The sequence below is a fragment of the Pipistrellus hanaki genome, assembly GCF_964339955.1.
Source record: "Pipistrellus hanaki genome assembly, chromosome: 5".
Lineage (NCBI taxonomy): Eukaryota > Metazoa > Chordata > Mammalia > Chiroptera > Vespertilionidae > Pipistrellus > Pipistrellus hanaki.
The window spans coordinates 91,938,211-91,960,009 of record NC_140507.1 but is presented as its reverse complement, the minus strand read 5'-3'; the positions used below and the strand labels follow the sequence as shown (position 1 = coordinate 91,960,009).

The 21,799-nt window shown below is 51.1% G+C and overlaps 1 protein-coding gene and 1 pseudogene across 4 annotated transcripts in view; one reads left to right on the top strand and one right to left on the bottom strand.

The window, feature by feature from the left end:
- Positions 1-13,042, top strand: part of GFPT2 (glutamine-fructose-6-phosphate transaminase 2) — a 40,357-nt gene extending 27,315 nt beyond the window's left edge. The window contains exons 11-20 of one of the 3 annotated variants that reach the window (XR_014795134.1): positions 783-878; positions 955-1,052; positions 1,330-1,450; positions 3,009-3,166; positions 3,307-3,421; positions 6,511-6,638; positions 8,480-8,647; positions 10,354-10,515; positions 12,055-12,287; positions 12,443-13,042. Coding sequence is in view for 1 of the 3 variants with exons in the window: in XM_084885223.1 (XP_084741349.1) it covers positions 783-878; positions 955-1,052; positions 1,330-1,450; positions 3,009-3,166; positions 3,307-3,421; positions 6,511-6,638; positions 8,480-8,647; positions 10,354-10,515; positions 12,055-12,099 (1,091 nt within the window). In the remaining 2 variants the exon portion in view is untranslated. Of the gene's footprint in view, positions 1-782; positions 879-954; positions 1,053-1,329; positions 1,451-3,008; positions 3,167-3,306; positions 3,422-6,510; positions 6,639-8,479; positions 8,648-10,353; positions 10,516-12,054 lie in introns of all 3 variants that reach the window. The other 2 variants (XR_014795135.1, XM_084885223.1) reach the window with 2 other exon arrangements.
- A 5,850-nt stretch (positions 13,043-18,892) lies between these two features.
- On the bottom strand, positions 18,893-19,349 carry LOC311623404 (large ribosomal subunit protein P1-like; annotated as a pseudogene). Its single transcript has one exon. The product of its transcript is annotated as a large ribosomal subunit protein P1-like (transcript).
- Between the last annotated feature and the right edge of the window lie 2,450 nt (positions 19,350-21,799).

Sequence of the window (21,799 nt, the reverse complement as noted above, 5' to 3'; positions counted from 1 at the left end):
AGTCTGGCCGCACCTCACCTAGCCTTTCCCACGATGCCCTGCCACCCGTGCGGCCTGTTACTCAGACAGGCCCTGGGCTTGCCCTGTGGGCAAGTGACTGCACTTACTGCTCTCACAGGAGAGTTCTTTAGATCATGCCACGGAAATGTCAGGCCCTCCGAGAGCCCCCGACCCCGTGTCTGCAGTGGCCCACGCTCCTCCCTGTCTTACTTGCTTCGTGGCTTTTGGTACAGGTCTCTGCTGAAGGTGGCAGGCGGGGACACTGCAATGGCATGTCTGCACCCCGAGAACGCCCCCCCCCTGTCTATTCACCTGCAGCCAGCGGGCCAATGTACCGCAGCCACATGGTCACTCTGCCCTCGTCCAGCCCCATTCACATCGGGCCCCGCAAATGCATGTGTGACTGGAAAGGTTTTTCTTTAACCCGGAAGCTAGGAGGCATGTGTTTAAAAGAAAGTGGCCTGTTTCTTTGGGCCTGGCTAATTTGTACTTCCCTAGAGAAGTGAGCTTTTACTTCCTTCTGGCCTCGCAAAGGGGAGTGTGACCCCATAAGACCAGCCCCAGTTGGTTCCTCTCATCCCGCCCGCCCCCGTGAGGGCCGGTGTGTAACCGGAGGTCCGAGTGCTGCTTCCCCCTCACCTGCCACGAGCATCGCGAACAGCCTGCAGGGTCTTTACCTGGGTCATGCTGACTAACTGCAGAACAGCCTGGTCTTGATGACAAGTTAAGCCTGGACATAAAACTAAACGAAAGAGACCTGTCTTGTTGCTTTCACCGAGCAGGTAACTTCAGTGCATTCATGCAGAAGGAGATCTTCGAACAGCCGGAGTCCGTTTTCAACACTATGAGGGGGCGCGTGAACTTTGAGACCAGCCAAGGTAATCCATCCCTGGACCTCGCCCCAGCCCTGCGCAGCCCTGTTAGGGCTCAGGCTGACACCCGTGTGCCCCGCAGTGCTCCTGGGCGGCCTGAAGGCCCACTTGAAGGAGATCCGACGGTGCCGACGGCTCATCCTGATTGGCTGTGGAACCAGCTACCACGCTGCTGTGGCTGTAAGTGCCGAGCGTGGCCTCAACGGCCAGGGAGGTAGTGGCGGCCTAGGACTAGAGGCATCCTACGTGCTGCAGGCGTCCGGCCATCGGGATTTGGCTCCTGTGAGCCAGTGTGAGCGCGGGCAGCGTCCTTTCTCCTGCGGTTCTGCCCTGGGTGCCTGAGGGTCCCTCCCCACTGGATACGAAGGCTCCGGGTCACAAGTTCCTGTAGGAACCCAGCTGCCTGTGTCCCTGCGGTGTCATGACTGACTTGAGTCCCCATTGTCGTTGGCTTCAGACTCGGCAAGTTTTGGAGGAACTTACCGAACTCCCCGTGATGGTTGAACTTGCTAGCGACTTTCTGGACAGGAACACGCCCGTGTTCAGGGATGACGTTTGCTTCTTCATAAGCCAGTCAGGTAAGGGGTCCTGGCTGTTAGCTCGCCTCGGCTCTGTCCCCTCATGACCCACCGAAGTTCTCATGCTCCAGCCACATGCATCTGTCATTGCACCCTCAGCACCTTCGGTGACCGTCCCATTTTATGGAAGGACCGGCAGCAGGGCTTCTTCCTCCTCCTGGCATTTCAAGTCCAAGGCTTATGGGACCACCCATCAGGGCTCTGGTTTAATTGAGAAAGTTCTTCAAAATTCTGCCGGTTCAAAGGCTGTGTGGTTGCTCGGCAGTGGCCACACCACCAGCGGGGGATAGAGTTAGAAACATCAATGAGAGAGAAACATCGATCAGCTGCCTCCTGCACACCTCCTAACTGGGGATGTGCCCACAACCAAGGTACATGCCCTTGACCGGAATCTAATCTGGGACCCTTCAGTCCTCAGACCTTCACTCTATCCACTGAGCCAAACCGGTTAGGCCCATTTTGGAATCTTAATCCTACTCCTGTCTCAATGACAAACACTCACACCCACATCCAGCTGAGCACCACGTACCCAGGTCCTGCCATGTGACGTCAACTGCCAACATTGCTAGCTAATGGCTCCATCAAAATCCAAACGTGTTTCATGAGTTGGTGGGAGCCACACACCAAAGAACAGAAGTGGGTTTAGTGTGAAAAGAATGGAGGGGCAGCTCCTGAGTATCTTCACCAAAGGGTTTTAAAGTTCCCTTTTGTTTAGCCTTTTCCATTGAGTTGAAACATGCTACACCAGAAACGGGGGGGAGGGGGGGGGCAGAGCTAGTGAGGCTGGAGGCATCCTGCTCTCCCCTCTAAGCCCCGAGCCCGGTTGGCACTGGGGAAGGGCAGGTGACACCCCAGAGTGCTGGATGCGAGGTGGAGGGGAAAGGGAGAGAAGGGTCGGACCAGCCTGCACTGCGGGAGAGCTGGGAGGGGCACGGCCGAGAGCAGCGGCTGCGTGGACATCGGATGTGTTGGGTTGTATGGCCTGGCTCGTGCTGAATTCACTTGGACTTCTTTAGGATTTGCAAGCTTAGGGAGTTGGTGCTGGCTTATGTGTGAACCTATTTAAGTAGTTTTAGTGTAAAAATAATTTCTGTCCACACTGCAAGGCTGCTAGAAGTGCTTTTCTTTATAACAAGGTTTATTTGAGACATGCTGTTTGGGGGCATGCTTGCTTTTTTAAATGTCAAATCTGGGCACATTCTGAACAAGACGGCTCAGAGCTATTGACAGGGCACGGGGCCCAGGCCCACCCCGGTTGGTGCTGTCTCGTGGCCTTGAGCGAGCAGGCGTTGATGTCCTCTGCTGGTCCTCCAGGGGAGAGAGGACAGGGGCCTCACAGCACCGCCAGGAGAGGCGGTGGGAAGCGGGGAGAGAGCGCTTGCCACATAAAGAGCAGTGGAAGCTCGGATCTAAGAACCAACCAGCAAAACTGTGGAGCATGCATTTCCTTTCTGGGCGCAAGCGGGCGTGTCTGGACACTGTGTCGGAGCGGGGAGTGAACGGTGGGGGCAGAGCCTTGCGCCCGTGAACACAGCTGAGAGGAGGGTCTGTGTGGCAGGCGAGACGGCGGACACCCTCCTGGCACTGCGTTACTGCAAGGACCGCGGGGCCCTGACCGTGGGCGTCACCAACACCGTGGGCAGCTCCATCTCTCGAGAGACCGACTGCGGGGTGCACATCAACGCGGGCCCGGAGGTCGGCGTGGCCAGCACCAAGGTAAAGGAGCCGCCTGGCCTGAGGGAGGCCTCGGCTCGGCTGCGGGCGGACGGGGCCGAGAAGGGCCCGGTGATCTGCCCCCTCACGTGGCTGCCACCCGCTCATTCGCCCCCTCGGTCAGCACTGCCGTCTGTCCGCAGGCTTACACCAGCCAGTTCATCTCCCTGGTGATGTTTGGCCTGATGATGTCGGAAGACCGCGTTTCACTGCAAGATCGTCGGTGTGAGATCATCCGTGGCCTGCAGTCGCTACCTGGTATGGCCCTTCAAGTCCGTGGGCTGTTCTTGGTGCTTTCTTCCCACCTCCCGCTGCTGTTAGTGATGCTGTTATTCACACCCGCCCTTCTCCTCCAACTCCCTCCTCCCCACTGCATGCCTGCAGCTCCCACAGGGCCAAGAGCAAAGCCACACTCCTCACCCATCTCTGAGCCCTGCCTGCTGGGCCCCTGCTGCCTCTGACCTCACAGAATGCCCTTCTCCAGCCCCCTCTTTTGGGAGCGGGTCTCACAGACCTTGATCCTCAGCAATGGAAAGCTCTTTTCACCCCAGGGTCTTTGCATTCTCTTTCCTTTAGAAACCTTCCTCCATCTCTTTAAGTGGCCAATGGCTTCTCATTACAAGTCACAACTCAAATGTCACTTCCTGGGTCCCTCCCTGGCCACCCTGAGGGTCTACTCTCCCGCCCCAGCTCGCTATGAAATGTTAGCCTGTTTCATTTCTTTTTTTAATCCTCCCCTGAGGACATGCTTAGAGAGAGGAAGAAGGGTGTGGGAGGAGGGGGGGGGGGAGAGAGAGAGAGAAATGAGAGAAACATCAATGTGAGAGGAACATTGATCGATTGCCTTCCATATGTTCCCTGACTGGGGATTGAACCTGCAACCCAGGTATGTGCCCCGACCATGAATCAAACTGGCAGCTCTTCAGTGCATAGGACAATGGTCAGACAGCTGAGCCACTCCAGCCAGGCCAGCCAGTTTCTTTTTGGTATAGCTCATGCTGTGATCCAAATTTACCTGCTCACCTATGTACTGGCTTGTCTTCCCAACTAACACGTCAGCTCAGTGAGCACACAGTCAGCCTTGTCAGTCACTGCTGGGCACCAGGTGCCAAGCACACAGTAGGTGCGCGGGAAATGCCTGAGAAAGAACAGAGCTGAGTCTCTTCCTGTCCCGACAGCTCCTTTACAGCCTCACCAAACTCCTCTTTTGCTAGGTCCCATCTTTCGCTGTTGGTGAGATATGGTGTCTGTCGCACAAAATTCCAAGCTCTTTGGTTTCAATCACTCACTCATCCACAGCAGCTCCTTTCCCTCAGCCACTTACACGCCAGGGAAGGAAAGAGACCTCTTAGGTTTGCTTTGTGCAGGCCTCAGAATAGGAAATGGAAAGACCTCACCCCATGGATGCCATGCGGCTGGGCAGCCCCTTTAAGAGATGGGCAGTCCTGGGTCCTCCCCGAGAGCCAGGGGCCAATCCCAGAGAAGGCAATGAGGGAAGCCACCATCTGTCTGTACAAAGCCTAGGGATCTGAATCTGCCCAACACAACATGCTGGAAATTTATTGCCAAGAAAAACACTCTTAACTTTAAGCAGGTAATAACCCTGGAAAAGCAGGACCTTATCCTGACGACTAAGTCCGCAGTTCCTAAGATGTGGTCCACGGGCCCTAGGCATCTGCAAGGCCCTTGCAGTCAAAACTATATTCATTAGTGATGCCTTCTTTACACTGATAAAAGAAAAAGGTGCAAATTGACCATACCTTTGTGAAGCCCATCAGCCAATCAGGAGTGAGTATGCAAATTAACCAAACAAAGATAGCAGGTTAATTTGCATATGCAGGCAGCTCCATGCCCCTAGGCAGCATGGGAAGACAGAAAGGCAGCTCTTGCAAGAGCAAAGGCAGTGCTGGCAGCCAGGAGAAGGAAGGCCCATTCTTGCACGAATCTTCGTGCATCGGGCTCTAGTCATAAATAAGACATGTTTGCCTTCTGCCACGTGGACATTTGAAAGGCAGCAGTACCACCCCTGGCCCCTCAGCGCACCTCCCTGCAGAGGCGCCATGCTCTCAGCCACCGCGCACCCGCTTCACTTACGGTTGCCCTTGATGGCGCAGGAGAGTGCATCAGTCTTCTTAAAGCGCAGTGCTTTTTAATGTGCTGTGTAGCCACACGGAAGGATGCGCTAAGTACTTCTACTGGGCCCTGAAGCACGAGGTTTGTCTCAAAGACACATGGTTGTTGGAGCAGCAAGCTGACTTGGGTATGTGGCAGGCATTCTCTCAAAAAGGAACAAAGGTGGCCCGACATGCTGGGAAAACTGACTGCATCGTTACCAATGATAAACTTCCAGCTTTCAACCGTACTTCAGATTTTGGAAAAAACGGATAGCTTGACTCCATTTCTTGCACTTGTACCAATGCATGATGGTACAAGATTATGCATGTGTAAAAGACCCATTAAAAGAAATGCAAGTTTTAATATAGCAAGGGAGGAAAAGTTTATTGATATGATTTCAGATTCCACTCTGCAAGCACTTTTTTTAGGAAGTTGTTCCTTCTTGAGTTTAGTATAGTATGAAAGAACATTCACAATGATTTGGAAAAGCTATTTAAACATTCCTCCCTTTCCCAACTACAAATTTCATTCTTTTCCTATACTTTAACCAAAAGATTATCACAACAGGTTGAATGAGGAAGGAGATATGAGAACCTGTTTTTTATTTCAAAGTCAAATACTAAGATTTGCAGAAAACAATGCTACTATTCTTACTGATGTGTGTGTGTGTGTTTTGTGTTTTTATATAAGTGAATAAATACCTTTAATTTTACCAGTTTCTAATCTGACAAATATTGATAGATATAGCTCACAAAAACAAAGGCTCTTAGGGATTTGCAATAATTTTTAAGTGTTTACAGGAATTCTAAGACCAAAAAGTTTGAGAGCCGTTGATACAACTTACACTGGCTTTGTCTTGAGACGTGACATGGGGCCGGACGAAGGCCTTGATTTGGAGTGTCAGCTCTGCAACCGGCAGCTGGGAATTAGCCTCTCTGACCTCCGCTGCCTTACCTGTGAAATGGAGCCAGAAGTACACTCACTTTCTTGCTTATCTTATATGCTCAGGAAAGAGTGATCACAGATATGGATCATCATCCCAACAAAACCCTGGCCAATAATCCAACTTATATATTACATTCTAAGTTTAAACCCTTTTTAATTAATGAATGCAAAGAAGCCAAGTGTACTAAGTGATGTGAGTTCCTAAACCTTGTCTTCCGCACTCTACGTTATGATTGCGAATCTTGTCTAAAATCGGTGTAACTGGCTCCCTCTGCTGTGCACGACAGAGCTGATCAAGGAGGTGTTGTCGCTGGACCAGAAGATCCACGACCTGGCCCTGGAGCTCTACACGCAGAGGTCGCTCCTGGTCATGGGGCGGGGCTACAACTATGCCACATGCCTGGAAGGAGCCCTGGTGAGCACCCTCGGCCCAGCCCTGACACCACCACCCCTGCAGAGGGCACCGCCACCCGGAGACACCAGCAAGGAGGACAGGGCACTGAGCAAGGATAGGGGCCGCTGAGGCCTGCTGTCCGCGTGTGAGGCTGCATTGAGCACCTGCCCACTACCACGTGTTCTAGCGCTGGGGATACAGAGAGAGGGGCTCCCACTCTTTATTCTCCCAGGATAAACGTGTAGGACACCCCTGGTGAGCCCCAGAGCTGCCAGCCTGTGCGGGCCTCATCTAGATTAGCCCATTTATACCTCACCAGAGTCTTCTGAGAGGAGACAGCCTCCAAAAAATTCATCTTGCTGAGAGTCACACAGCAGAAGTGATCAGCCTGAGATTCGAACCCAGGTCCACATCAACTTTGCTTTTCTTTCCCTACTACAAGCAGTCTGCATGGGAGGGTGTGGGCAGACCAGGACCGCAGGGTGGGGCCTCTGCAGAATTTCCCTGTTACCCCTCTAACTTTCAAGGGGAGCTGCAGATCTTGCAGAAATGAGCCAGGCAGGCCCTGCACTGTTTAAACCAGCAAAGAGCCATACTGGCTGGTGGGAGAGAGCTGGTGGCGTGGGGCGAGGTGCAGGACGCGGACACGGGGCTGTGGAGAGGGTGGGCATTCTTGCCCAAGGACCTGGGCCCAGAGCTCGCCCTTGACTCACTGTCTGCTGCTGTTTATGTTCAACTGAGGTAAATGGGACAAGTCAGTGTCAATCAATCTGTCACAGCTAAGGCAGCACATGGTACCCAGACAAGGGCCTCATGCAAGACCAGCTGGCTGCCCTCTTCCTAGGGGAGCAAGTGGCTACTTCTTTCCTACCACCTCTCCCCCCATTTTACAGACAATGCAATTCCCAATACGTTCACAAGAAACATTCACAGAATAGTGGGGGTGGGGGTGGGACTGGGTGCGAGCTATAAGGAGCCTGACCGCAGTGTGCTCCAGCTTCCACACCTGCCCCTGGAGGCTCCGGCCCTTGCAAAGGCAGGAAGGCACGCTGCTCTCGGCACAGGACGGCAGGGCCCGGGAGGGTGTGCCTTCAGTCTGCCGCCACGCCTCTGCCGTCTGGGGGCTCGGCTGCAGGCGGAGGGTGCTGGTGAGCGGTGTGTATTCAGCTGCACCTCAGCTTAGTGTTTGAGGGGAAGGGAGCTTTCATGCTGCTGCTGGCCCCAGCCGGTGACCCCTCTGACCCCGTGGGGGCCGGCACGCAGATGTCCATGGCATTCAGGATGGAGCCAGTCTTCCTACAGCATTTCCCGACCCGAAGGAGTGGGTGAGAAAGGAATTCTCGATCACGCTCACCGGTCCAGTGACCGGGCGTGAGTGTAACGGGACAGAATGGGTCTTCCCAAACACAGGCAGATTCCAGTGACAGCCCCATTGTGTGTGATGCTGTTGATGGAGCAACCCTTTGCAGTTTATTAATGGTCTAGGACTGGGGAAATGATTAACCAGATAATTGAATGGAGGCGTATCTAGACAGAATACAAATCCATCATTATAAACCCTCATTGTGGGAGGGCCTGGGGCCTGGGGAGAGCTAGATTGACACTGACTTGTCCATCCCAGGGGGCTGACTGCCCAGGGGCTGGTCGGGAACACAGCTGCATGCTGGGCTTTGTATTTGCTCTGGATAGCTGCCGCCCCCTCCCTCGGACCTGACCTTGCCGTTGCCCTCTGTGCTGTTGACTGCTCCTTGTGTCCATCTGCCTTGTGGCCTCAACTCCTTGCCTCCCAGCTGATTCTCCCTCTGGTTGGTGTGTTCTAGCCCCGTGTCTGCCTAGTGTGACTGATCCCTCCTTCTCCCCAGAAAATTAAAGAGATAACCTACATGCACTCAGAAGGCATCCTGGCCGGGGAGCTGAAGCACGGGCCCCTGGCTCTGATCGACAAGCAGATGCCCATCATCATGGTCATCATGAAGGACCCTTGCTTTGCCAAATGCCAGAACGCCCTGCAGCAGATCACGGCCCGCCAGGTGAGGGCTCTCCGTGGGGCTGGGCCACCTGGCTGCTCCTCTCCCAGGCCTGCCGCCGCAGCCGCCAGCAGCAGCTGTGCTGGGTCCTGCCAGTGAGCAGGGGTGACCACAGTCTCCTCAGTCCCCTCATGAGTGGCACACACATTCAGAAAGGGACTGGCCAGCTTTCGGTCATGCCCTCAACAGCTCCTTAGTGAGGGCCAGTGACCCAGAGCGCCGGCAGCTGTGCTGGTCCCAGGCCCGGAGACCAGAGGGGGTACTCCTGGCGGGGAGTGCTGAGGGCAGTCCTGGCACTGCCCACCTGCCTTTAGGTCCTATTTCACAGCTGGAGGGCGCTGCAAGTTCAGGGGTTCTCAGATTACCCCCACTTCAGGATTTCCTGGTAGCCGCTCAGTTCAGTAATTCCCCGGAATGACTCACAGAACTCAGGAAAACATTATATCCTATTGCAGTTTTATTATGCAGGATACGAACCAGGGCCAGCAAAGGAAGAGACTGGGGCAAGGGCCCAAAACACAAAGCTCACACGTCCTCAGGGCGCTTCCCCTCCCACACAGCAGGGGGCACTGCAGCCCGGGAGCCTGAGCTTCTGCCCCAGGGCCCGGAGTTTTTATTGGGGTTTCATTACATAGACACATAGATTGCATCATTGGCACGTGATTGAACTCAATTTCCAGCACCTCTTCTGTTCCTGGAACTCAGACTGGTATCACTTGGCTCAAAGCCCCAATTCTCTAACTACATGGCCTGTCTTCCCGCACGGTCATCCCCCATCCTGAAGCTATCCTCGGGCCCATCCTGTGTCACCTCATTAGCATAAACTCAGAGTCAACGCACCAGGTGAAAACCAACGGTCTGTCACTCAGGAAAGCCCAAGAGGGTAGAGGTCCCCTCCCAGGAGCCAGGGACAGATCAGCGAAGTCTGTTAGACCGCAGCTGTCCGGAGTGGGAGGGTGGAACCTCCACACATCCATCCTGGAAGCCTAGGGACTTACAGGAGGTAAAATCCGGCAGGGCACTGAGCCAGCTGCTGCCACTCCTGGCTCAGCGTGGTGGTCAGAAGTTCTAGAACACCTCGTTGCTTAAAACCTTCCAGTGGCTTCCAAAAGCTATCGTGACCACGAACCTGCATTACCCAGCTTCTTCCCTTTGTTTCTCACTCATGCCAGCTCCTTCCTGCCTTAGCCTTGGCGTTGGCAGTTCCCTCTGCCCCACATGTTCTTTCCACACACCGTCAGCTGGCTCTCGTCATCCAGGTCTCAACCCAATGTCCCCTGTTAGAGGCCATCCCAGACTTCAGCCTCCCCCAAGCACACCCCCTTTTTTATCGCCTTTGCGAGCCTCCTGAAGTTCAGTGTTACTTACTGGCTTCTTGTCTGCTTTTGGTTCCCACCGCTCCCCGTGAGCCCCATTAGAGCAAGGAGTGGACGAGCTCTGCCCTTTGCAAGGCGCGTGGGAGTCACACAGAAATGGGCGCTGAGTGAAGCAGGAGGACCATCACCGGGCCAGGGAGGGGAAGGAAACTCACCAAAAAGCATCAGAAACACTTGGTCCTTTACAGGAATCATACATAGCACTCACCCAGAATTCCAGCAAACACCCAGGGTGACTGTCTTCATTGCAATAATGTGGATCTCAGAAACATAATGCGAGGGATGCTTCTTTCAGGGACGAGCTGCATTTGTGACCGCCTCTCTCTGCTTCAGGGTCGCCCGATTATCCTGTGCTCCAAGGATGACACTGAGAGTTCCAAGTTTGCGTATAAGATGATCGAGCTGCCCCCCACAGTGGACTGCCTGCAGGGCATCCTCAGCGTGATCCCCCTGCAGCTCCTGTCCTTCCACCTGGCCGTTCTCCGAGGATATGACGTACGTCTGGAAGCTGCCTAACCCCGCCAGGGCAGGATGGAACCCCAGAATTCCCTTTTGTTTTTACATACTTATTTGGCATGTCTCCTAAAATAATAATATCGACTAGGTGTTACATCACCAAGCAGGATTTACTTGGGGAGGAAGGAATGGTTGCCCCTCTGTGCATGCAGGCATGGCAGTCTAGGCTGTGCGCCACGATGGATGAGTGTTTGTGTAAGGGAAAACAGAAATTAAGGGAAAGGGAAGCTAGAACCATCATTTTATTAGCACAGAGTTCCCCCTGTAGGGTTCTCATGATTACATAAGAGTGCAAAACTGCCATAAGCCCTAGCTCCTCCCACAGACCCTCCCAATTGATACATTTTCTTAAAGTTCCAGTTCGTCTTTATCAAGTATAAATATTGATAGGACAAATACATTCATTTTTTCAAATAACTATTTTTAAAGTAACGTATCCCTGAAAAGAAGCTTGGGAACTGCAAGATGTGTAAAGACCATATCGTTAAACAATAAGCTCATCATCAGTCAATGCTAAAGCAAATTCAGTATCTCATTCCAGTTTTCCTGTGGATGTGAGTTTTTTTGTTTGTTTGTTTTTTGTTTTAATTTTCCAAGATTATATCAAAGGTGAAATTTTTATTTTCCTTTTGATATATTGTATTTTCTTACATTTTGAACTTGTTGCAAGCAACATTTAATCACTGCATAATATTCCACCACAATCTTATAGCATGGGTTTTAACAATTACTAAGCCAATCTTCTATTATTTGAAGTGTTTCTAATTTTTCAGAACATTTGCATAAATAACACTTGCAGTGAACATCTTTGTACACACAATTTCACCCCACGTTTAAGACTTGTCCTCAGCCTAGCATATGAGTTAACATTTTGGGACCCTTAACATCGATTGTCTTCTTATGTTCCAGAAAGAACCAATTTATGATCTCACCAGCAAGTGTAAGAACACAATTTTTTGTGCAAAGGAATAGAAGTTTGATTATAATTTATCTTAAGAAGCTTTAAAAAATACAAAACATGAAATACACATTAAGAAACACCTGATGGTGTCATTCAGAAGTGACATATGCTAACATTTTGTCATAGTTCTTAAAAAAACAAAACATTATTATAAACAAAATAAGACATCGCAAATAAAGGTGAAGTTATTTATCCGCCAGCCTGTCACATTTCCTTCCCAACCCCCACCCTGTACTAACAAGTCTCATGGGTGTAGTGCGGATCCTCTCAAGAAAAGTATTTCACAGTACAATTTGGGCTGTCTTTAATAGCGTTGGATTGTGTCCTGTTACTGGTGCCACCGCTTGAAACATAGCAGGTGCCCTGTAAGTGTTTATTGAGTCAACTAAACAGTCTACAGCTGAAGTTTCTGGAGCAACCACTTCCAGGATGCAAGCATCACGGGAGCTCTGACCAGAAACACAGTCTCCTTTCCAGGTTCTCTGGTCCGAGGTTTTACAATACAGCACGCTGCTGAGGTCTGCAGGATCCTGAGCGCCTGCTTTCTGTTCCTGTAGGTTGACTTCCCTAGAAATCTGGCCAAGTCTGTAACTGTGGAGTGAGAAGGCGAGGCGACCATCACCACGTCCGATCTGGTTCAAGACCCAGCGACGCCACCTCCATCTCCTCAATTCCAGCAGAGCTTGGCAGCCTCCACGTGCCTTGTACCCAAGTGCTTCGCTTCCAGCAGATCCTGTTTCTCCGAGTCCTGAGGTCGCCGGAGGAGAAGGGACTCATTGTTTACACATAGGTAAGGTGACCAGATGTCCCGCTTTTGGCGGGACAGTCCCGATTTTTAACCATTTGTCCCGTGTCCCACGGTGTTTTGAAAAAGTCCTGGGGCAAATTGTTAAAAATCAGGACTGTCCCGCCAAAAGCAGGACGTCTGGTCGCCTTACACATGAGAATCTGAGCAAACGTGTCCACCGCCGTGCAATATACAGCTCTCTCCGAGTAACTGTGAACCTTTTTAACCAGCACTAGTTAGTTTAAAAGACAAAATATTTATAATGAAGATTGTATAGCTTTAAGTTATTTTTCTAGTATATAGCTTTCTGTAGCCAGGGTCATGCCCAGACTGCCCCTGGCTACCCAGTGCACCCAGTCTCCTGTCGGGGGGCATTCATCTCAGATTTGAGCACAGGCACTGCCTCTTGACTCCTTCCTCCTTCCTCCTCCTCGCTGGCCGCTCCTGAATCCAGTCTCCATGTCAGGGAAACTCCGGCAGCTCCCCTTGCCTCCTACCAGTCCTGTCGGATGGAATCGCAGCTTCCTTCAATGGTTCCCTCTGGTCTAATTCCTCTAACTCTACAACTTCTTTTTCATCTGATCGTGGTTCTTTTTAAGCCCAAGCAGCATTTTGGTCCCTGCTCTTGCCGTAGTAAAAAAGCTTGAAATACCCCCTGCAAGAAAGTAGTTTTCAAGTGGGTTCCCTTGTCCCCTATTTAAAAGTGTGCACAATCAAAGAACTATGCAATTTTAAGACAATAAAGACAGTATACTTTCCTTATCTTGTGCGTTTGGATTTGTTCATCACTTTCTTTGTCCTGAGATTTTGAGGGCTCCTCCAAACAGGGCTCAGCGGTGTCTGGCGGGAGCAGCCTGTTTGCTGGTACCTGTACTCATGACCTTCGTGCTTCCAGCATGGGAATGGGGACTGTTGTACAGGATGTAACAACATGTGGGAGATGTGAGACTCTCCTGAGAGTCTACTGAGCAGTTGGTGGACAGGGTGGACCACGTGCTGTCGCTTGAGATGGCTGCCCAGAGCCTGAAGGCAGCAGACGGGAGTGCTCCCCCCGACCCCTCCCCTCCATGAGTCACCCTGTTCCACTCATGGATTCTGTTGGTATAATCAGATGGGAACGCAGAAAGCCAAAGATAGGGTTCTGAAGGTTTGTAGGGTCAAAGTTTAGACTCTCCCTGGAAGTGCTGCCGCAGGGGCTTGCATGGTGTCTTCAGGATAGCTAGCGAGTGTGCGCTCGAGTACCGCATCCAACCTTTCTTCTGGGTCCCCTGTGAGCCACTGAGCAGCCTTCCCGTTCCTCTGTGTGCTCCGCTGTGTCAGGGTCCGGGAGCCGAATCTCCAGGTTAAAGCCCGCCAGTGAATGCACTCCTGGCACATCTGGAAGGTAGTTTAGAAATTATATTATTCGCCGAAACCGGTTTGGCTCAGCGGTAGAGCGTCGGTCTGCGGACTGAAAGGTCCCAGGTTTGATTCCGGTCAAGGGCATGTACATTGGTTGCGGGCACATCCCCGGTAGGGAGTGTGCAAGAGGCAGCTGGTCGATGATTCTCTCTCATTGACGTTTCTAGCTCTCTATCACTCTCCCTTCCACTCTGTAAAAAATCAATAAAATATATTTTTTTTAAAAAAGAAATTATATTATTCATTGAGAAATCATTTGCTTCTCTGGCAGAGCAAGCAGAAGCTTTAGCAGACAGGAGGTCCCACTATGGTGGTGCTCCCCAAACTCACCCGCCACTCAGTGCTCCAGGCGGCGGGGGCCACTGCAGAGGTTTCCTGCACTCCCAAGTCCCAGTCCTGAGAGCTGGCAGGGACGCAGGGTGGCGGTGGCCCTGCCTGACCTCCATTCGCCTGCTCTTCTCCCAGATTTACCAGGTGTGAGTCCTGCTGGGACTGGCCACCCTGGTTTCTGTCTTCCTGACCAAACCACAGCCAACATGACTCCTGGTGTTAGGAAATTTTTTACAACAAGCCAGAATATTGTTATTGGACAGGAACCAGAAAAATGAATTTTATCCTTATGTCCGAGAGGTGATGACCATCCTGACTTTTGTATTTGTTTTTATTTATTTTCCTACCACCCTCGTGTAATCTACCCCAAGCAATAAACCACAAGGTCTTGAAGGTGGAGGGCAAGAGCACACCAGCAGTGCAAGGAGAGGGCAGCACTGTCCCTGCTGGACAGAGGGTCCAGGGAGAGGCCAGAGGCCGTGGTCTGACTTCTGCTTCTCTGGGAGGTGATGAGATCCCTCCGGGGAAGACATGAGCAAGGTCATGGGTGAGTCTTGGGAAACAGGGTTGTCCAGTCAGATGCCTGACAAGACAGCCATGTGGACCAGGCACTGGACGTGCAGCAGAATGGTGTTAGCAGGAGTGGGCTGCTCAGCACTCCCCACTCCCAGCCCATCTTTCCTACCTCCAGCCACCAGGGAGAACTGAGGACTCCTGTGAGTGACGTGTGTCCTCAGTAGAGCACGAGGGGAGAGACCCTCGACAGGAAGTGGTTACAGTGAGCTAACTACTGATGGGGATCTGGGCATAGTTCTCCTGGGCATCAGTCCTCAGGTTAAGAAGACAGCCCGATGGAAGTGGGGTTCTTGGCGGTTACAGTCCATCTCTGGGTGACACTGCTGCAGTGTGCTCAGTTGCCCTCCAGTCTGCAGGGATATGTTGGGGTCACCTTTTACCATCCGCTAAAGGATCCCTTGTCATCTCTCATGTTGGTCTCCCACTTCCTGTCTCTCATGTCTTCCTTCTGAGTTGCACTTTTGTTTTGGGGGAGTACATCCTTCTAGAGCAGTGTTTCCCAAAGTGTGGAAGAGTTTGGTGGGGGTACGCGTTGCACCGAAGTTTGGTGGGGATATGCAGTGCACCGTGCTTAGCTGCGCCTAATTCTACGTTCTCATGAGTACAAGGGGTACTCAGCATTATGAAAATTATGGAAGGGGTACACATATGTCAAAAGTTTGGGAAACACTGTTCTAGAGTAATGGTGATTGAAGTAAGGTTTTTGAGACCCTGTATGTCTGGAAATGACTTTATTTCTCACACTTGAGGGTTTAGCTAAATATATAGAGTTCAAGGTCAAAACATTTTTTTACTTCAGAATTGTAAAGGTAGTGCTCCCTTTCCTTGTTTGCAGTGCTGCAGTCAAGGGGTGCAAAGTCTCTCCGATGTGCCTTTGTCGGTGACCTTTCATTGTCTTTTGTTCTCTGTGTTCTGAAATATCCCAGTGAGGTGTCTAGTCTCTTTTCAGTGAATATTGGTTTCAGTTTGGTAACCCATGGTCTTTAGGCCTCGGACATTTCCTTTTTGTGCTTTTAAAAAATTAGGTGCACAACTAAGTCAGAGATTAGATATTATAAAATTTATTAAATGATCATCCCTAAGTTCATTGAGCATCCTTAGAGCCAGTATTCTGAACTCTCTTTGCATCAAGTAGATTGTTTGTCTCCATAATGTTTAGTTCTTTTTCTGGAGTTTTATTCTATTTGGCTGTCTCCCTGTGTTTGTTTCTATGTATAGGTAGAGCTGCTACCTCTCCCGGTCTTATGTAGTAGGTGTCTTGTAGGGCCCGGTGGCCCATCCTCCCCAATCACCAAGATGGGTACTCCAGGTTTGCCCCCATCCCATGTGGGCTGTATGCACACTCTTGTTGTAGTTGAGCCTTGATTGCTATTGGCACATCAATGGAGGAACTTCCCCCCAGGACAATTTGCTGGAAGAACTGGCTGTGACCACGGTGGAGCATCAGCTGTGCCAGGACTGATCCCATGGAGCAGGACTTACTTTAGGGGGGCTCTGGTGCCTCTAAATCCGCCCCATGAGTGTGTCTCTAGTGGAGGATGTTGAACGGTTCTTCAACAGTCTGAAGCTGTCCACAGGGCGTGCTGGCTCTGGGGCCTCCCAGAAGGTGCAGGCCAAGACAAGCCACCCACCTGTACCCTGCCTCAGGCCACCTGGCATGAGCTACAAAGCAATCTGCAGATGGCTGCTGCTTGTCCTGGGCTTAGGAGAGGCCAAACTGCGAAGTGAGGTCAGCTGCTGCTAGTGCTGGGCCTGGGGCCACTTAATGAGAAGTATATAGCACACTGAAGCCATGAGTCCAGATGAGCTGTTTTTATGGAAAAGCCACTGGATGGGGCAGGGACTCAGGGAATCCCAAGGGCAGGGAAAACAATGTTAGGCAGGTTGATGAAGACTCAGATATGGTGCCCGCCTGCTGGCTCTGTGGGGAGAAGGCCTGAAAAAGGAACAGTAGTCTCTACCAGGACTTCTGTATGGGAGAAAGTTTCCCCTACAGCTTTCGTCCTGATACCAGACAATCTAGTTCTTCCTCTTATGTCCCTGGTGCCCAGCGCTGGATTTCAGAGCCAGTGAGTCTAAATCCACGCACAGGCCCTTTAAAGGGCCAGGGACTCCAGTAGCCCTCTGTCTCACTCAGCCACCATCCAAGCTGGCTTTCGCAGCCAGAAGTTATGGGGACTTCTCTTCCTGGCACAGGAACCAGGGCATGGGGGACCTCTGCACTGAGATATCCCTCCCAATTTTTGTCTGACCCAAGTGAGTGTGGAACTAGTCCATTCTGCCTTTCCACCCCTCCTTCCAGTTTCGATGTGGCTTCTTTATGTTGTTAGTTGCAGGACTTGTCTTAATGTGTCTTCTTTATAGCCTTAGTTGTAGGACTTCAGCTAGATTTCAGGTGGTTCTGAATGGTTGTTGTTCTGTAGTTTCAGAGAGGAAGAGAGAGGGAGAGATAGAAACATCAATGATGAGAATCATTGATCGGCTGCCTCCTGTACACCCCCTACTGGGGATCAAGCCTACAACCCGGGCATGTGTCCTTGACTGGAATTGAATCTGGGACCCTTCAGTCTGCAGGTTGTCACTTTATCCACTGACCCAAACCAGCTAGGGCTAGTTGTACTTTTGATGTGGTTGTGGGAGAATTTTAGGACAGCATTTACCTACGCCACCATCTTGATGGGAAATTCTTGAATTACTTTTTGGTGGATTTCTTTTCCCGTTTTTCTGGCATCACTGTTATTCAGATTTCAAAGCTGCTGGAATGACCTTTTAATTTCTTATATTTTCTATTGCACATCTTGTTGTCTTTTCACTCTATCAAGTGGGAGGTTGCATGTTTCAATTTTCTCTCCCAACCTGTCCACTACAAATATATATATATTTTTTCTTTTTTTAAAAAAATATTTTATTGATTTTTTACAGAGAGGAGGAGAGAGGGATAGAGAGCCCGAAACATCGATGAGAGAGAAACATCGATCAGTCGCCCCCTGCTCACCCTCCACTGGGGATGCGCCCGCAACCAAGGCACATGCCCCTGACCGGAATCGAACCCAGGACCCTCCAGTCTGCAGGCCGACACTCTATCTGCCGAGCCAAACCTGTCTTGGCCAAATATATTTCTTTTTTCATTTTTGCCACCATAATTTACTTTCCAAGAGTCCTTTCTTATTCTCTAAGTATATAAATACTAGAGGCCTGGTGCATGAAATTTGTGCATGGGTAGGGTTCCTGGGTCTGGCCTGCATTCAGGGCCATCTTCCCAGGCTGCTGGCAGTTGGCCCCACCCCCCACTGCCAGTTGCCCTCTGTGTGTGGGGCAACCGAGGGCCCCGCTGGCTCACACCTGCCTTGGCCTGGAGCTGTCTGCATCTGGTGCCACCTTCCCCTGGCTCCCCATTCCCCATTGGGCAATTAGGGCCTATGGACAGCTCCTGTGTTGAGCATCTGCCCACCCCTGGTGGTCAGTGTGCATCATAGCAACCAGTCATTCCACTGTCCGGTCAATTTGCATATATGTAGACTAGAGGCCCAGTGCACAAAATTTGTGTATGGATAGGACCCTAGGTTTGACCGGCAATCAGGCCTGACGTGTGGGGTGACTGGCAGGGTAATCAGGGGGCTCCCACTGACACCAGCCTTAGCTGGCCTGGGGCCTGCAGACTGGGGGCAGCTCCTGCATTGAGTGTCTGCCCCCTGGTGGTCAGTGTGCATCATAGCAACTAGTCATTCTGCCCTTCAGTTAATTTGCACATTGGGCTTTCATTATATAGGATGTGTTTTATAATACATATATTCGTGTCCATACTTTATTCATATTTTCTTAGTTTGTATCTAATGCCCTTTTTCTATTCTAGGACACCACATTACATGTCTCCTTGGATTTTTCTAGGCTCTGCCAGTTTCTCAGACTTTCTTTGCTTTTTTTTATAACTTTGACTGTTTTTAGGATTATTGGTAGCTGTTTTATAGACTGCCCCACATTTGGGTTTGATGCCTTTTTTTTTTTATATTAGCAACAATCACACCTCAGATAAACCTCATTAGCTACGATACTGCCATTGTGCAAAGCTTGATGCTTTTTAAAATTTTTTAATATATTTTTATTTATTTCAGAGGTAGAGAGAGAAACAATAATGAGAGAGAATCATTATTCTGCTACTTCCTGCACACCCCTTACTGTGGATTGAGCCCACAACCTGGGCATGTGCCCTTGACCAGAATCAAACCCAGGACCCTTCAGTCCTCTGGCAGACACTCTATCCACTGAGCCAAACCATCTAGAACTGCTTTTTTTTTTTTTTTTTAGTTCAGCTTTTTATTGACTGTGTTACAAAAGAGGTTTAGTAAAAAAAGCCCAAAGTCCAAGTCATCATCAGACTCCTCAGATTCTTCCTTCTTAGCTTCCACTTTCTTCTCTTCAGCTCTGGCAGCAGTCGTGGAGGGGACAGCACCTCCTGGGGCAGCACCAGCTGCTGGGCAGGTCCCCCAGCCCCTACATTGCAGATGCGACTCCCAGTGCTGACACTGGCCAGAGCCTGTGCAAACAAGCCTGGCCAGAAGGGTTCAGCATTCATACCAGGTGCTTTAAAGGGGGCTTTGATCTTATTCTCCATCACTGTCACTCCATTGTTGTGCAGAAGGGCCGGCAGATGCAGGTGAGCTCGGAGATGGAGGCCATGGTGAGGGCCAGTCCTGGCGAAGGGTGCTAGCTGCTGAATGAAGTGAGGGCCTCACCCCAAAGCGGCTTAGCTTCATGAGGACCGAGCACCTTACTCGGCAGCTGGGGAAGGAAAGCTGTCTGATGCCTTTTAATTGATTTCAGAGACAGGAATGGAGATAAAAACATTGATCAACTGCCTCCTGCACACCCCCTAGTTGGGCTCAAGCACACAAACTGAGCATAAACTGGGAATTAAACTTGCAATCTCCTGGTGCATGGGTTGATGCTCGACCATTGAGCCACACCAGCCTGGCTATCTGATGCTTTTCTCAGGTTAGACTAGGGTTATGTTTTTTAAGAAGGAAGACTAAGAAATAGAGTGCCCCTCTCATCACTTTATATCAGGGAGCATACCATCTACATGCCTTATCACTATGGTAAGTGGTTGCCTGACTTACCATATAAGTCAATCCTGACTTACCTGACTGAGGTTGTGTTGTCAGGATTCTATTCCCTGCCCCCTTCCCATGCTTATCCTCCACATACAGGGAGAGCTATGCTTCATCTCTAAAGGAGAGTATCGCCATTAGTTATTTGGAATTTGGTACAGATATTTTGTTCTCCATTTATTTATTTTACTATGAACTCTCAGATATTTTATATTGAGTCATAACCCAACACTGTTATTTTGTTGCTCAAAATGTTCCAGTTCTTTCAGTTGGCTCTTGTCCCTATGACGTGCCCCGGATTGCCCGTGTGTCCTTTATAAGCTCACCCTGACTTCTGGCATTACAGGAGCCCGGCTCATCTTGTACACCCCGTCCTGAGTCTGGAGTCAGCCATTTCCTTTATTGGGGATACACCTGGGCTTGAGCTGCACTTTTGCTACTGGGATGTGATTGCTTTTAGGCCACATCAGTTGAGAGAGCAAGGACATCATTTGTGTGCCGAGTAATTTAAAAAAATATATTTTTTATTGATTTCAGAGAGGAAGGGAGAGGAAGAGAGAGATGGAAACATCAATGATGAGAATCACTGATTGGCTGCCTCCTGCACGCCCCACACTGGGGATCAAGCCCACAACCTGGGCATATGCCCTGACTGGGAATCGAACTGGTGATCTCTTGGTTCCTGGGTCAACACTCAACCGCTGAGCCACACCCAGCTGGGCATGAGTAATTTTTTAATGGCTGGTTCTCGTTCCAAGGACACACCAGTTTTTCATTCTCTCTGGAGCCTTCGGTGATTCCCACCGCCACCCCCTTTGGGAATTTTCATCGCCACATGGTCTGTTTCTTTCCAGATGCAGTTTTCTGTTCAGTTCTCTTGGCTCTCTTCGCCACGTCACCTTGGGCTGTCGTCAGATTCAAGGTGCAGGGACAGTTCTGAGCACACAGGTGGGCCTATTGACGGTGAGATTCATGCTGAGCCATGAGTTAGGGGCTGGCTTGTTTTTGTTTTGTTGGGAGGGAGGTAGAGGCCTTTTCCTTGGGCTTCCAGAGAGCAGCAAGGGTCCAGAGCTGGTGCTCCGTGAGCTGCCTGGAGGAGGCAGGCTGGGAGCCACAGAAGTCAGCATTTGCTCACAGAGCCACCCTACAGGCCTGTTTTCATAGTTCGCAGGCCCTCAGCTGTGCCCGTGGCTCAGTCACTCTATTTCCTATCACCAGAAAATACCCCTGACTCCTGCCTTTCCCAACTGTTTCCGCCTTTTCTCCTGCCACGTCCTTCCTGAGCCTGACTGCCAGGCCCAGGAGTAGAAGCCCTACCCAGGTGGCCAGCTGAGCCCTTCCCCGGGACTTTCAAACTTGATTTGGGACAGAGGACCCATCCCCTGTGGGCGGTGGAAGAGCAGATGAAACAGGAAGAAGGAAGACAACACAGAGAGGAGCAGAACATATGGATAGTTTGCCCATGACCTCCAAGGTCCTGGGCTGGTCCTCCAGCCTGCAGTCCTGTGGCCAGCTCCACCCCGCCTCCCACCCCACCCATCCTGTGCGACAAACCTCAAAAAGGGTCCCCACTGGTGGAAGCGCAGTGTGGCCTCTATAACACACCACTGAAACTGTCATGACTTGAACCCCTTCCTAGTAAAGACTTCAGGAAGAAACTGGGGGAGGCCAGTATGAGGACACCCATCCCACTGCATGCATGATCTGCACCCCACTCCCCGAGTCCTAGCAGCACCCCCATAAGGCCGAGACCGCCACTCACACCCTCCTCACAAGGCTGAGACTTGGAGAAGTGAATGCTTTGGCCACAAGAGCATGACTAAGCGGGAGCCCTGTTGGAACCCCGCCTGTGAAGGGGGAATGATGGACACCTGTCAGCCCTTGGCACTCCCCTCCCCTCTTCCTTCCTCCCGCACGCTCTTCTCCCGGGTATCGGCCCCTGTGCGTGGGGAGGTGGCCTCTGACACTGTGCAATCAAGGAGCCAAGTCCAGGCGAGGAGAGGGACAGGGAGGGATCAGAAGGGAAGGGCCAGTGCTTTCGTCCGGAGGGTCCACAGCCGGGACCACAAGGGGAAGGTGGGTGGCAGCTGGGGTGCAGGC